This window comes from Camarhynchus parvulus, chromosome 3 (genome assembly GCF_901933205.1).
Source record: "Camarhynchus parvulus chromosome 3, STF_HiC, whole genome shotgun sequence".
Classification (NCBI taxonomy): Eukaryota; Metazoa; Chordata; class Aves; order Passeriformes; family Thraupidae; genus Camarhynchus; species Camarhynchus parvulus.
This window is the reverse complement of record NC_044573.1, coordinates 24,979,607-24,996,599: the sequence shown is the minus strand read 5'-3', so window position 1 is coordinate 24,996,599 and position 16,993 is coordinate 24,979,607. Positions and strand designations below refer to the sequence as shown.

The following is a 16,993-nucleotide window of genomic DNA, read 5'->3' as shown; positions in this document are numbered from 1 at the left end:
AAGCATTTGGACAATGCTCTCAAACACATGGTGTGACTCTTGGGGATGGTCCTGTGCAAGGCCAAAAGTGATAATAATGTGCATTCTAAATTGGGTGATGACAAAATATGGCTTCCCTTGGACTTGGTATACCCTGCAGAGCCTTCCTTAGGTGCTGGGAGCAGTCTAGGTATGGTCTAACTGCAGAAAGAGAGCAAGGAGAGATGCTGAGAGGGTGAGGGATGCTTCTAAATTTATCACCTGTCAAGATCCCTCCTTTACTTCATAAAAGGTGCCAGTTGTCTCTGGATCATCACAGTCTCCTTGATATTTGGGAGTGTGGAAACCTCCCCCACAGCTTTAAACAATCAAAGAATTAATAAGGCTTCTGAAGGAATGATGAACAGCAGGTGCTTCTATTCTGCCCTCCCTAGCTGCTTGTGCCTCTGTTATCTCTACCCTGTTTCCTCCGGCACCCTCACTATCAACTCTCTCCCACCAGCTCTTGTTTCAAATGTTTGCTCCTTTTTCTCTCTCTTTTGGACCTCATCCTCTTACAGAATAGCTGCTGTTATGGTATTTTGTTGCTTATTGCACCGGAGTAATTACCATGGTGTCAGAAATGCTGGCCAAATGTATCTGTATATTGATTATATTTAGAAGGGTAAACTTCAGATTCAGTGCATCTTCACATCTGCAATGAATGTCTCAATCTCTGTTTGGCAGGTAACCTCTGCAGATTGTAGTTGTTCATTCTGGCCTGTTTTTATTGTGAAAAATAAGCAATAGTTATTAATTTTTTCCCTCAAATACAGAGGGAAACTGAGTTTCAAAACTGCAGAAAGGTCTTTGTGACTGAGGTGTACATTGGGAAACCTTTACATCTTGAAAATCTGATTCATCCTTTTTTGGTGCAAATGCATCAACAACATTAAACCTTTTAATTTGGAGAAATTGCTTGTGAATTCAACACTAAAAGATCTGACATAAATGGAAGATATTGAGCATTTATAGCTTATGCTGAGTTTTACTTGAGTATGGTTGAATTCTCGTGGCACCTTTTCTTCCTTTCACCAGTCCAAATGCATGCATTTGTTTAGCTTTATAATATTAAATTTATAGTCTTAAAAGAGAAAAAAAGTAAGATAGGAAAAGCCAGCTTCTCTTGGTCTCTATGAAACACTTCTATGGCTCACATCTCACAAATTACAAATGCTCTCTCACATTTGTAAAGTGCGGAAGATCTTTCATTTATTCTTCCAAGGTTCTGTCCCTCTTGTTTCATTGATGAAACAGACATTGCTGGCAAATAGAACAGGAAATGTAAAGAGCACAATGTTCACTTTTTTTTTCCCCACAGAAAATATAGGTGGAACCATGCTTGAGTGCATGCTTGATTTTTTTTGTACCTATTGAATTATTTTGTGCCATAAGAAATAAGGTAGAGCCTTCACTCTTTGGAATGAAATCACTTTTGAACCGAAACCAACTCAAGACAAAGACGAAAGATTAAATCAGGGTGTCAGTATGTTATGTGAAAGATGCTACATGCTTAATACTTTCAAGGTTATTATGTTAACAGAAAAATTAGTAATATCAGCATAAAAATATGTGTGTGCTCTGGTGATTCTCCTCTTTTCCCATCTAGTGAATACTACTCATTTCCATAAAGAGGCTCTGGAAGATGTAGAGATGGACATAGTAACACTCAAAGACTTCACATATACACCCTATTGCCAGATTTTTGTTAGGCTTTATTTCCTGATGTAACATCTATTAAAAAACATATGCTCTGTCTGTGCATGCTGTCTTGCAGCGTAAAACTGCAGCCCATGGAAAGTCCTGAAGCATTTCAAAAGGATGCTCGGTGTAATCACCAAGGTGTAATGGCCTCGGGGTATCAAGCATCTTCAGTTGTTGGAAGTGAAAAAAACCTTATGAAAGCCAAAATGAGCTTTTTATGTTTAACTAGTTTTGAAATGTGCACAATATGGCCTCTTGGTACTCAGTGATCACTGGTGAGGAAAAAAGTGCTATCTTTGAAACATCACACTGCCTTTAGCAATAAAAGGAGAATATTGTTTTCTCTAAAAAAATAGGAAGTGTTACTAAAAGTGATAGAGACACAGTATTAAAGAAGGAAATATAACTACAAAGTAATGTAGCTCTTAGAGTTGTTTAATTTTCATAATTTTTCATTTTTCTGAAAAGCCTTATTGTAGAGAAGAAAAAGAATTGTTTAATTTAGTCTTTCAGACAGATACATTGAATGTATAGCATTGTCACTTAATTCAATTTGACACAAGAGCTAAGAGTTCTAATGACATTTAAAGCTGTTTTTAGTCTTATGTAATGTGGTACTTTGTGAACAGTTGAAGAAGTTAATTTCCTGTGAAGCTGAGTTTTTGAAGTTCTGTGATCACATGGTCCAAATAAATGATTTCATCCTAAATATTTCTTAAGTCAAGTTGCAAATGTTCCTAAACTGATCATGTCCAGCTTTCAAATTATTACAGCAGTAACTTCTTGGGTTTTTTCTCTCAGAGTGTAGTAGGCTATTAGATTTTCTCAGAAAGGGAGATGCTTGTAACCCCCACAGGCTTCAATACTTTCTTCATCAACTCTTTGAGTAGTTGAGTCTTACTAATGGTTTTCCATCAGAGGAATTAATGTTCCATTCACATGTTATCTTTTAATTCAGTTTTATATTAGTGATATTTATAAAGGTTGGATATGACAACAGGAAGAAAGGTTTAGAAGCTGGGAGTCACTTGTATATTTTTTTGTATTCAGTCATGAACAAAGCTTGTAATGGGCTTATCTATGTAAAAAATCCCTGGGGTCTTACACAGACAACTTTTTTGAATAGAATTACAGCACCATGATTGTGCACCACAAAAATCCTCAAAGCAGTTGCAGTTCTGCAGTTACAGAAGAATGAAGCACTTGGGAGGTGTCCCTGGACAATGCCATTCCATTGTAATGCTGTAAGCAGGAGGTGTTGTCACAGAACTGAATTAGATAAACTTGATTTGGGTCTTTTTCTTTAATTAGCCTGGTTTCTTGGGAATAAAGTGGGTTATTTTGGGTGACAAGTACGAAATTTTCTCAGTTTGTACAGTAACTAAAACAAAGGTGATAAATTTGAGGAATTTTTTTCATTCATGGTTTCTAATGCAAAATCTTCATACTCAGTATTGCTACTGTATTGTAAACAATGCTGTCTGTAAGGAATCTCTTCACAGAGAGAACTTTATGTAGTTAAAACTGTAATGTCACCAGTAAATATTTTATTTTTACATTTTAACTTGTTCAACAAAGAGCTTTAACTTTGTTGTTATCTGTAACTAGAAGAGAACTCATCCACCTTAACATCAAGTAAATAAATTTATAAATAGGTGGGCTCCCCTTCTGCAGCTGGCTGATAATTTTTAATGTATTGTAAAGCCAACAATAGTGATCAAGTGCACAGAAAATGCATAATGGTGTTTGGAGAGGGGAAGAAGAAGCTTGGTTTCAAATCAAGTTATTTTGTTTTTCCAAGTGCAGTTAAAGCATGAAATTTTGTGGAATTTCTGTAGACTCTTTAAATACCTCTGTGGATTCCCTAACTTCTGACATGTTCTTGCTAGTTCATTTTGTTGTCTTTTTTTGCCAAATTGAAATATTTTTAGTGTTTGAATTTATTTGAAGCAGTTCAAATACTGTTAAATACTGTTTTAATGTGCTTTATTGTAGTACATTTTCTTGTAGTACAGCTCTGTATTGTAGTACAGCTCTGTAGTACATTTTGCTGCTTAAGAACAAAACCAAAAAAAAAGCAGCTTTATGGAATGATTCTTCAACATAAACCATCAATCCCCAGCATAATCTGTTGTTAATCAGTGGATACTTTGTGATCAGGATTGAGGACAGAGTATGGAACAGGCACCTCTCTAAAAATGGTGATAAGGGAGTTGCACACAAGATCTGTATGCTGAGGAGCCATTCAATGTGTGGCACCTCTTAGCTGCTTTGTAGCAGAGATTATGAACAAATAATGCAGCTGTGAGTGAGGGTAGCAGGACCTTCTATTCTGTTCTGTTCTGCCAAATTCACAGTGTGAAGTGACTTGAAACCACAAGCTCTCCCTGGATTCTGGTTTAGTTTATGTAAAGGTAGTAAAATAAAGTGTTTAATCTGTTAACTAAAGAAACTGTTGATTTTAGTGGGTGGTTTTGCAATTGCAGTCACTGGTAAAATACAGAAGCGACAGGACACGGCCTGTGGAGTGGTGGGTGGAGGTGACCACAAGCATGACCAGATTGGTACTGATTACAAGGGGACCACACAGTGAAGAACCCATTGAGATACTCCTACCACTTGTGTTTGGTGTTTATTTGAATGAAAAGGGGTATGAAGTATCCTAATAGTCCCTTCCATCACTGATGCAGGGTGGTTTTCAGCTGCCTTGAGCCAATGTGACTTTTAGTGAAATGGGTTCCTACTTGTTCTCATTGCCAGTTTTGAGGCCCTAATGCCAGGGGATTTGTGTAGGCTCATGCTCTGCAAACAGCTTGTGCACAGCAGTCCACATACAGCTGATCATCGCTGTCCTCTGGCTGCTGGGTGTTGCAGCTGCCACACATCAGCTGGTGGTCGTCTTGGAGCCATTTCAGCAAAACCAAATGAGATATAAATATTTGGATGTTATTTAAATAAATTTCAATATTCCAATTTCAATATCAGGCCTCTGGTAACCTAATTGGTGTGACTGAAGGGAATGGGGAGCTTGCTTTCATTAGAAACCTGGGTAGCATGTTTGAAATTGTCAAACTTCAGCAGGATGGGGTGTCAAAAAAGTGGTGGGCATGGTAACATCTGCCACTACCACCAGTGTGTTCAGAAGGCAACAACCTCTGTGCAGTTCAATATCCAAAGCTGAGCAGAGGGTTAAGTGGCTTTAAAAAACTGTTCTTAGAGACAGTGAGACAGCTGTACTCCTCTGGGATAATAAAATCAAAGGCAAGCATGTGCAAATATTGGAGAAGGTGATCTTGAGTAAGGGAAAGTGTTGGAAGAACTTATTTTTCAAAAAAATATTTTCTGACATAAAAACTGTTGCTGTTGACATTCCCTTATGTCAAAAACATATCAATTGCATGGAAGTGGAGAGAGAAGGGGGGAAAATAACCATAAAGAGCTGATCTTTCTGACCAGCTTCTAATTCCTCTGAAGAGAAGACCCCCAGGAAATTTCATAATTTTATTCTGGATATTGTCTATTACTGGTGAATTCACAAAGGCAGTGTTCATCTGCTGTGGTGCTGCTGATTGTAAAACAAAGAGCATGATCTTAGTAGAGCTTGGTAAATGTTTGCTAGCTTTGAGTTTGGCACTTGCTGCAATAGCGTGGGATGCTTGTTTGTCTGGGGAAAAAATCCACAAGGCGATGAAGCACTGTCACTAATTAAAATCAGAAGGAATACTTGAGCCATTTGGGGGAGATGTAATCAGCTGACTAGTGAGATTAAACTTGGGGAACAAAAGGCAAATACATTGCAGGTAGAATTCCAAATGTTCAAAGCAGAGATGAAAAATTCATTAACATTGCTCTCTGATTATGCAGTTAGCCCTTTCCTTGCCCTTACGTTTACCTTGGCTGGGGCACTTGCAGTTAAATGGCACTGTGGAAATTACTGGAAAACATTAACATTAACTTGTTATTGTAAGCTGACATCATGCTGAGCCTGATGGGAGGTGAAAATGTATAAATAGCTTGTCCATATGTGTAAGGCAAAAATCTGCTGATCTTCAGCAGTGAGATGATTCATGTATTTGCTGTAGTTTAAACTTCATTGTGAGTTTTCTATGTTTCTGTGAACTTTGTAGTTCCAGGAACTTCAGGAGGATCAGTGGTCCAAAACTGACAGAACTCTGAGGAAATACTGTTGATATTTTCAGTGCAGTTTTGATTGTACACTCTATATTGTACTGATACTTGGGTATTCTTCCCTCTGTGTTTTCTGATGAGCTAAGTGCTTCCATAAAAGTATACTTAAAACATAGTTTTGGCATTTTTTTCTCCTCCCATAAATTCTCATGCACATGCCTACTATCTATGAACTGGAACTTAGGGGATCTGAATTGTGTGTCTCTGAGATGCATCCTTTGTGTTTTTCAAATAAATCACTTAATCTCTTCCTTGCCTGCAAGACTTTATTCTGTAATCTTTTATAATATGGGAGAGGGGAGTCATATTGAGAAACAAGATATGATTACATAAGTAAAAGCTTTATTTCTACGTCGTTCATGGAAAATAAGTAAAGGGATGTTGTGTATTTCAGGTAGCCTGTCCTCTTTCCTCTCAGATGATCTTCCTTGTTGGAAGGTGGCTGGATCCACACACACCTGGGCTGAACAGTGCTGCCTTGTAGTCCAGTGAGACTGAAAATACAGGAGGGCTGTTGGGTTGAGGATTGCCTTTTTTCCCACATGTTGCAACTAAGTAGGATCCTCTCACACAAATTAAATTTTACATGTTATTGTGTTAAAAGAAGAAAAAAGGAAAACAGTTTGTGTTAAATACACCTTTTTTTCCAGTTGTCTTATGTACTCCCTTGTAAAGCTGAACTCATTATTAATGTTTATGCTTGGAATTCAATTTAACTTATCTGCAAGTTAAGCCCACCCATCAGTTATGCTGTCTAGACATAAAGTTACTTTTATTGCATGTTTCAGTTGTATATTCCGTTTTATAGGGATAGTTTTGACAGAGGAAAATTCTTGTGAGTTTTACTTGCATTCAGCTGTGTTGCTGTGTGTTGGAGGAGTTTGGCATTTGAGCTGGGGGTCTGGGCACCAACGTGGATGGGGTTTGATGGATCTGCAGAGCTGTAGCCCCCGATGTTCCCCTTGTTACCTGCATCTACCTGGGTGAGAATTTTCTTTATGGGAGGGACATTTGCCCTATTATTTGCACTCAGAGGTGCAGCAATCCCAGCGTGGAAGAGCAATCAATCTTACCTAAGTTCAGCAGGGTTTGAAATGTTGGCTTAGAGTTCAAACAAAAGAGTGAAGTTGCTAATATTGAGTTCCTCAGATGCAAATGGAGCCATTAATGGTGACAAAATTCTTGTAAATAAGCAGCAGTGGAAGTTGATCCCCATGTACAGAGACGTGTATACTCACAGGTTATGACTGACAATGTGCAAATGGGGAAAAGCTTTCAGAAGTTGTAATACAACCTTGAAAGACATCACTTTTTTTTTTTTTTAATTTTATTACCATGGTTATAGCAAGCTGCACTGGGACTTTTCATGTGTCAAATTATTCCTCAGACTTTAAAAATACTGAATGTTTTTCTCATGTTTGAGAGAAACCTGTGTATATATTTTCTCCTCTCTAAGTTTAAAATCATTAGTTGGTAGATGTAGATAATTTTCTGTAGCTGCAAGCTTTACTTCACTTTATTTTATAATGTGAACTTGGTAACTAAAAGCATCAAATTGGTTTACCTTATTTCTAATTATTTTCTCAGCTTGTGTGTTAATACAGACATTCCTGAGGCAGAAGATCACCTCTGATGAAACCAGCAGAGCTGTGGGGTCAAGTGGCAGTGTACTTCTGAGCACTCTTGATAAACATGTCTCTTACCATGTCAGCTTCCTTGTGTCAGTGGGGTAGCTCACAATATTCCTCCTAATTGTAAATATTCCTCAGTAAACAGGAATGTGGGCCTTGGTCTTTTATTTGCATTTGTTTCCTTCATGTGGGTATGTACAGGAGAGATGTTATGAAGACATAGTCTGGGAAAAAAGTATTTCAAATTGTTTCACTGCCACCTCTCAAAAAAAAGGAAGAGGGAAAAGAAAGCTGGGGTGTGTATGGATGTGGCTTTATATCCTTTGGGATAGCTGGATTAAGACAATGATGGCTGGGGATTTAGGATGACAGAATATAGATTTGGAAAAAGAGACTTCATTGTATCCCTGCTGCTGTTTGTTCTGATTAGAAATGCAGGCTGAGGACAGTTCTAAACAGCTCCCACCAGCTTGGTTTGTTCATTTCTCTAGACTTTCCACAACAGGTAACTAAAACCTAAACTTACAGGTTTTAGTTACCTGTTGTGGGAAGATAATAGGGAGGTTTGCAGAGAGTGGAAATGCCACCAGCTCCACAGTAGCCTCTTTCATCTCTGGTCAGGCTGGCTGCTTAGGAGGATGTGTGTGAGACCCACTCAGGTTCTGCCTTTTCTTTCTTTGACTCATCAGGCAGATTTGCCTTTTCTTAGCCCTGCCTGCTTATTGGGGTTTTCTCTTTGCTCATCAGCCAGTCCTTCTGGTTGGGTTTCTCTGCCCAGCACATGTACCTTTAGTTGAATGACATCTTAAAAAGTATCTTAAATCCTAATGGCAGAAAAGTCCTAATAATGATGAAGTGGGACCTCATATCAGGTTTCTGTGTGAATAGGTAAACTGTGTACTTCCAAGAGGAGATTCAGCTGGGTCTCCCAAGTGAAATGAATCTGCTATTTCCTGGCAGCAAAGTTCTCACTGTTTTGTTTTCTCCCAGTGAAGATTTTGAGTCACATACACAAATTTTAAGCTGCAATTCACTTTCATCAGACTTAAATAGGAAGGAAAACCTGGAGAAAAACCTAATAAAAATTGTATTGCAAGAATTTTGATCTGTGAAATTTCACATTTTGTTGGGCTTGTTTTAGGCAAAAATCCATTTATCTTAAATGTGAAGAACACATTTTTAATGAGGGATGTTTATATCTGATATATGTCAGTCACTAAGAACAAAGCAACTTTGCTATTTTTCAGCATCTTCTAACTTTCATTAGGTATGCCACATTCATAATTTTCAGCTTATTAAATAGCTGTGTTATTCTTGCTGTTATACAGAGTTAACTGGTATTGTATTCATTAATTTAGATGTTTTCAAGCCTTTTTTACTTCTTAATTCAATCAAAACACGCTTCCCTTAATTTTAATCAAAAGAACTTTTAATTAATGTATAAACCCAGCTTCATGAATTTTGGTGGATATATTTGGAAGAAGGATTCAAGTTCCATAATTTCTCATGAATAATAAAGCAAAATGGGGAATTAGATAATGAAATGTTCTGACAAAACAAAGCTAAAATTCTGGAAAATTGAATTGTAAGCCAGCTGTTGCTTTAAAGAAAGAAAAAGATTTTATACAGTTTTCATAAAATTATATGCAGAAGGAAATTGTTTAACCTCAGACTGCATTTATTAGTCCATACAAAAAGAACTTTAAGGAAGTAATATCCACATGCAATCACATAATGTGTCTCTGGCAGAAATAATAATCTGATCTGTTAGTTGTGAAACTACTAGTATGTAATGAAAGACTTTTAAGAAAGGAAATGGTAGGAACAAAGAGGGTGATGCTATAATAATTTGGTATATCGAAATGATCTAGGACTGTGGGATGAATGATTGTTTTTCTAACACATTTGTTTGTGGGTGACAAGAGAATTGATAAACATTTGAAATATTCTTCAGTATATTGCCATTTAAATGGGGAAATAAATTCAGAATATTTGCTCTCTCCCTCAAGCTCCAGATAAAAACTTCTCTCATAATTAAATACCTCAGGTGAAGAAAATCCTTAATGACCGTAATAGAGTTGATCTATTCACAGAGTTGTTAAACCTCAGGGTGGCAGAGTCTGGGTCATGAGGACACAGAGCACAGGGTGTCACCAGCAGTGCCTGGTGCAGCACCTTTGTGCCCCGTGGCTCTGGACTCATTTTAAACTCTGCCATCTATGTGGCTGCTTTTGTCTGGGACATAAGCATGGACTGCAGGCACTGTGTTCATACCATACTCTGATGATAAAACGTTATATTCCTTTTCCACAAATACCAGTTTCTAACAGAGCAGGGTGGTAAGCAGATAGTTATAAACTCTCCCATCTATTTTTGTATGGATATTTTATTGGAAAATGGGGGGATATATGAGCTTTTTTTAGTCCCATTGTAATTATCACACTGGTGCTTTTCATCTTTAAGAGAAAAAGGGGGATTTTTAAGACTTGTTTTTCCCTAGAGCTAATTATTGTAACTTTGAACTTTTTATCATATGTATAAAAATGCCTTCACCTGTCACAGCAGCTTGCCAGTTTTTATCTACATGGTTGTAGTAAAAAAACATTGGACCTAAGTTTCAGAATACAGAGATAACTTGGCATTTGTATTTATCATAGAAGAAGGATCAAATTTTATCTGCCTTTTTTAAATGAGAGAAGAAAAGAAAAATTATGTTTGAGGGTTTTTTACCAGCACACTAATACTCAGGTGAAAGCTTTTGATGGGACTGTTTAGAAAACCCACATTTAGCTCCATAAATCTTCTTACTGCTGCCATTTTGCAAACACCTTTCTTTTTATTTTGCCCTCCCATGTTTCTTCAACTTTCATAACTTGGTGAGTGGCATATTTTTGAAAAGCTGACTATTTACACAGTGTTTTCTTTCAGCTGCTGAAACATCTGTATTCTTTGTAATTTTTTTTTTTTTAGGGAGTTAAAGGATATGTGTTGAGAATTTTAAGTTTCGGGTGATGTCAGTTAGGTTTTTTGGTTTGTATTTTTTTCCCCCTCAGTAAGCACTGCAATGAACACTGGGAGCATTGTTTCGGTTTTGCACTTAGGAATGTGAATATTTGTACTGTGTACTTAACACAGCTGAGGGCATGCCTGAAAAAGTTTTTGTTGCTTCGGGTCATCTTAAGGGGGGGAGAAAGCTCAATGTTGCCACTTCACTGAGAAGTGTGCAACTGGATAACCTGGTTTTGGAAAATCTCATTGTTTGAAAAAGGCACTTGGTGCAGCAACCTGCTGAAAGTTGTGCTTTCTTTCAAATGCAAACATGTGCTCCTGTACACCAGGTATCCACCTAATCGTTGTTTTATGTCGGAAATTAAAAGTTTATTATGAATTTCAGAAACCTTAGTTCCTCCTATAAAATTATTGCTAATGCTATGAAATGTTGATTTTAATTTGTTAGAAAGTGTGTCATGCTAGATGAACTTTGTGGCTATTGAAAGGTTGTGCTGTATTTGCAGTGTCTCTGTATGTATGCAGGAGAACTCTTGCCACCAAAATAAATTTGCACTAGGTAAATTTTGTGTTTGATACAAGTTTTCCTCCATCACTTCATTATTTTAATTGTGTATTTCCCAGCAATTCAAGCTGATATAAGAGCTGCTAAAGATAATGATCTGCTGCATATCATATCAAAGTTAGTGTGGGGGAAAAAATGTCTCTTGCTGATTTACATTTTTGACTTAGCTGATGTCTAACCATTTAAGTATTTGTTTTTATTTTTAAAAAAGCAATGTGCATTTTTTTTCGCTTTATCATCCAAAATGAACACTTAGAAAATAGCAGATGTTATGTCTTAAGGCCTGCTTGGGTACAAAGAAAACACTCAACTTTCTCATGTCAGGACAGGAGGACAGGGTGTTGCGTCTGAAAGCACACTGTTGGGTGGGGGATGGACGTGAACAGGACAGAAGGATACCTGTGCTGATTGACCAGAGGGGAACCAAGCTGGCTGATCCTTTGCTTCTCTTCCTTCCCCCACCCTTCTCTGCTTTTCCCCCTTTTCTTGAGCCTTCTACAGCTGAAAAACCAGGGTGAAACATTGACAACTCCATGGAAGGTACTGGAAGTTGGGAATGGCTGAGGAGAAGAACACGGTTTACTTGGCATGCCGAGTCCTTGGGTTTTGCTCATCAGGATATAGTGTCACACCTGGGCTGGCTTGGTGGAGTTTGTTTGGGTTTTTTCTGTCTAGCTTGCACTAAGTGGTTCTCCCATGCAGGTGGTTTTACCTGCAGCAGCTTAGGACATGCTGACTCAGAGTCAGAACCTCATGGACTGAGTGGTCTCAGATGTCCCATCATGTATCCAAGTATCTGGACTTCCCATGGCTTGCACTGTTTTAACAGCTCTTGTCCAGGTTGATGGACAGTCTCTGTCTCAGGATCTTTTGCTGGTCGCCCTGACCTCGAGATTGTTAAAAGTCTCCTTTCCCAGCCCGAGCTTGAAGAATGAGTGGGAGCTCTTCAGTTCTTGGTCCCAAGGTTGTTTATTGCGTCTTATGTATAAAAAATTTTCTCCTGCCCTGCTGAGGTCTGTCCAGCAGGACAGTTCCAGGCACACTGCCTGCTCCCAGGGTGGTGTTATGTCTTTATACTAAAAACTACGTGTACAATATTTACAATTACTTCCCAATACCTATCACCTATGTTAGACAGCGAGCTTCTACTCTAAACCAATCTAAAAGTGCCAACATCACAGCAGAAGATGGAGGCCAAGAAAGAGAAGGAGAAAGGCTGGATGCAGCCAGATCCCTCCATCTTACCTCCTTGAACCCCCATTCTAGAAACCCCAAAATCTACTTTTCCACCCTGTGATAACTTCACTATTATTCTACCTCAATTGTTGTGGCTTGCTGATCTTCATATAAGGTTGGTAATTTGTTCCACGGGTCATAATCAAAACCACAGGTGTTTTGGGCTCTGTGCCAGGGCTTCTGAGCCCCCTGGCAGGGGTCTTGGCCATTCTGGGCAGCCCAAGGGATGTCCTGGGTTCCCACATCTCTGCTGTCCTGTTGGTGTAATATCCTGGCTCCTGAACAGCCTGCATAGGGGAGGAAAAGGTTTCTGGGCATCCATGAACTCACCATCTTTAATGCAGGATTCCACAGAACTACAAACAATGCTTTGTGAAGTGTTGTATCCATTAAAGAGAACCACTCTCAGCCAGCATAAACCTTCTGCCACAGATAGTGCAAATCTTTGGTAAAACTACCTTTAAAAAAGAAAAAAAATCTTTAATATATTGCCTTTGTGTAATAAAAAAACAATGCCACATACCCAAGGAACACCATGACCTCACTGCATTTATGTGTGAGGAATCCAGCAGAGGGTTTTAAAACATGTCGTATTTTGGACTTGAGGAGAGCCATGCACTGGAAAGCCTGTCTATTTTACTAGCTATATCAAACAGTCTCATAAAACTTGCTACCTCTTCATGCAAGCTGGCAACCTCCTCATTGCCTGGCTTTTAGTCTTAGATCATGAAGGCCAAAGATTCCACATGTGGAATCACTTCCACATGTGATGGAAATGAAGAGCTACTGAGGTTAACTTTTACACACATTGCTTGTTTGGTTGCCTCTGGTTTTCACTTACATAAAGTAAGGCTTTGTATAAAACATGCTGATGTTAATTACAATTTCCACTTTAGCTTAGGCATTCTAAAATCTCATGCTGAGAAAAGAATTTCTTTGTGGGAAAAGCTTTTTAGGTGTCTAAAATATGGTGAGGGTGCCTGAATAAAAAATAGAGGGCTTGCAGTGAAATAACAAGAAAATCAGGATTCTGTGTATGGCAGAAAAAGTCAGAACAGGCTAAATTGTGGTTGAACGTTTTCTTTAATGGATGCAAACACTTTTCAAACTCTCACATGAGTTGCACCTTCTAATTCTACTGTTCAAATAGGGCTCATGTCCCATGATTTTTACCATCTGAATAGTGTTGAAAGGGTTGGTTCATACAAAGAATTAACTCCAGAGGAGTTTTGGTTGCAGTTTCAGTACTGAATTTCCTACCTGGACAAATTTAAATCCACCAATTTTACTTCCTTAGTATACACAGTTCTTTCTCTTTCAAGACCTTCAGTTTGAACTATCAAACTACTTCTGCATTACACGGAAGGCACTTTGAGAGTTGTTTTCAGAGCTGAAGAGGTTAAATTAATTTAAGCTGCTAGGAAAAAATATGATAGCCCCTTCATAATTGTGTAACAGATTTTATATTATTGCTTAGAGGTAAATCCATTGTTGTTCCTGGAAATTAATACAAGCACAGAAGAATAAAATTGGAAAGGTTAAGGCACCAAATGGTTTTCAATTAGCAGAAGATATAAAAAGCTTCTGCATAAATATTATTTTCCATTTTCGTTCTTCTTCTTCTGTCATGTCTATGACTTAACAGGCATTAAGGGCAAGTCACAAAAAATATAGAGAAGCTATTAGTAGTGGCAGCTTAATGCATTGGCTTTGATGGAGAAGGTTAATTTGAGTAGGTATTTACATAAACCATTTTAATAAGCAAACACTTGCACAGGAAAGAGCAGACTAAAGGAGAGGACAAGGTAGGCATCTCTGGTGACACTTCAAAATGTTTGCAAGCTTGCACTTCTGCAAAGTGTTTTGTAGAAAAAGATAAAGATTCAAAGATTCAAAATATCTTGAAATTGGAAGATAAAGATTCAAAAAGATATCTTGGAAAGGCCATCGTAGAAAGATGATGTCAACAAAATGATGTTCAGTTCAGAGGACTTCAGAAGATTTTATAAAAACAAAAGACAAGCTACTTCTCCTGGATGTGTCTTGCCTACAGAGCACCTGCTGACAAAGGGAGACAGGAGTTTATTTCATTGTTCCTGTCAAAGGGCCCCAGTGGGATCTCTGTGTGTAACAAGTGCCTCACTAGGAAAAAATCTGCACTGACTGAATAGTGTCCAGGACTAGTTGTTTGCTATGAGGGCAGGAGTGGGAGCAGACAGGAACACCTTACCTCAAGAGCTTGGATTTTGAGGGTGAAAGACTAGAGGAGTTGCATACAAGTGTTCTGGAATCTGCTTTCTTGGCTGTTTTCAGGATTAGGACAGTCAGGCATTTGTTTCATGGAAGAATGTTTAGATCCTGCCTCAGTGTTTGTATGGGTTAGATAGTCTCTTGACATCTCTTCTGTTTCTGTGCTTATTTGAAATGACTGCAGCTGTTTTTCCACTTGAACAATTTCACAAAAAATAATCCAGATGAAATTGTGTCAAGTTAATGCTATGTGGCAGTGCTTGTGTTTCCAAAACAAGCAAACAAACAAAAAAATAGAAACCCCAGAGCAAGTGACAGCTGGAATGTGGGAAATCATGATCTGAGATCTAAAAGTCTGCATACAAAGTTTTTTCTTTTCCCAGGGTGAAGTGAATACCCCAGCTTGATCCTTTAGTCATTAAATTGTCACTTTGCAAGTATGAAGTGCTAATACTCTTACATATCAAGAATGTTTCCATATCAAATTCTCACAATATGTATTTTCAGAAATGGTCTGATAATATCTCTTATGCTTCCTAAATTGAGTTTCAGTAAATAGTGGGGGATGTACATTTTCAATTTGCATAGAAGCCCTTTCTGTAAATGTAACTTAGCTGTGTAAGTGAACAGAATTTCCAATTTTGAGGCTGTAAGGCAAAATTCCTTTTGCTGAGTAAGATCTTTTCCATTAGGCTTCACTAGTGCAACACATCTTTCCATGTGTTCCGTTCCCTTTTAGAAATTTACCTCACCCAGGTGTTTCCTGTTCACTTGCATGTGAATGGGAAGTTAAAACCAGGTGGAATGATAGGGGTGGTGTCACTCGTGTCAGGTGTGTGTCATGTACCCTCTGCCATGTGCAGGATGGCACTACAGGGGCTGGGCTTGGAGAGCCCCTCTCCAGTGTCCAGTTGGTATCATCTTTCTTATACTACCCAGTATTTTCATCTCATGCTTAGATGCCTGTACTTTTTTTTTTAACAATATTTTTCTTAACACTTCTATATATTCTATGCTACTTGGAAAAGGCTGTTTTTAAATAGCAAGGAGAATCTCTGAGAATGTACATTTTTGGTTTTAACTGTCTGACCAGAAAGCTATGGTCTTGCTTTCTGTTCTGGTACCTTGAATTCTTCCCTTCATCAAAGCTTGGACATGTCTATTAGGCTTTTAAATGAAACTCTGGGGGAGAAAATGCAGAACCCCAGTGCAGCAGCTCAGTCCTCAGAAAGGGAAAGTGTGAGTATCTCCCTGCTCTGTGGGGCCTGGAATGAAAGGTCCTCAGGAGTAGGAATAAAGATGCTTTTCTGTCCGCACTTCAGAGTGGTTATAGATGGTAATTCCCTTCCCTGTCTCCTTGGTACAGTGCAAGCAGCCCTGCTCCATCCAGTGTGCCAAGCTCCCAGGCAGTTGTGCTGGTGCTGGGGAGCAAATGGCACAGCACCAGCACAACTGCCTGGGATGTTTAAGTTGGAAAAGGCCAGAGGAGTGGTATTCATCCAGCTGCCTTCTGTTGACTTAATGGAGGTCAACATCTTCCAGCACTTTCTGTTGTTTTGTGTGAAAATGGGTTTTAAAGATGGAGCAACTTAAGGATTTAAGGATTCTATCTGCTGTGAGGCCAAGTGAATATATGTTTTTCCTTGAGTAATGGTTGCTTGTTTTTTAGGCACCTGTTTCATCTTGTAGTTATTTGAAGCAAAAGCAGTGGCTAGAAACTGTTCATTTGATTTTTTTTTTTTAATTTAGGTTTTTCACTTGCTGCAGTCATACCTAGAATCAAACCACTTTGTTAGTTTGGACTTCCAGCAGGGACTGCATGACATCATTACCTGTGTGGGAACCAAGCTGTGGCTGGCTAAAAGGTAAGATAAACCACAAAATATCTGATTTATAAAGTTTACTAATGTATGGGAGACTTGGTTGAATTTTTGAGTTATTATTTTAGCAAGGTGGACAGATTTATTTGTGTTGAAATATGTAAAATTTAGATGCCTTATTGACTTGCTGATTTAATCAAGGTGATTTTTTTTTCCAAAAGCAAGATTTTTTTTCCAAACATTGTAGTCTAGTCATTAAAGAAAAAAAATAACTGTGAATGAACATTCCTACGGAAATAGACATTTTGAGGATAACTGGTGCTTCTTGGCTAAGAAAAATATGCCACATATATGAGGTTTTTATGTTACTGTTTTTCTGACTTTGACCTTTACAGAACATTAGTGGGAAAATGTCACAGCAGTTGTTTAAACTAAAAGTGTTTAGCTGCCCACAAACAATCCAAGATAGATTGGGAAACATTTTTCATAAGTTCATCTTCAGGTGACCTTTATATAACAAACTAATGAGCTCTTTTGCTCTCTCTTGCTCTCCTTTCTGTTTCACTCTTTCT

The 16,993-nt window shown here is 38.2% G+C and overlaps 1 protein-coding gene across 5 annotated transcripts in view; it reads left to right on the top strand.

Annotated features, from left to right (window-relative positions):
* THADA (THADA armadillo repeat containing) overlaps positions 1-16,993 on the top strand; it is a 153,012-nt gene that overhangs the window by 75,858 nt on the left and 60,161 nt on the right. For 4 of the 5 annotated variants that reach the window (XR_004060613.1, XM_030946137.1, XM_030946136.1 and 1 more), the window contains one exon: positions 16,351-16,466. Coding sequence is in view for 3 of the 5 variants with exons in the window: in XM_030946137.1 (XP_030801997.1) it covers positions 16,351-16,466 (116 nt within the window). In the remaining 2 variants the exon portion in view is untranslated. Of the gene's footprint in view, positions 1-16,350; positions 16,467-16,993 lie in introns of those variants that run through there. The other variant, XM_030946139.1, reaches the window with a different exon arrangement.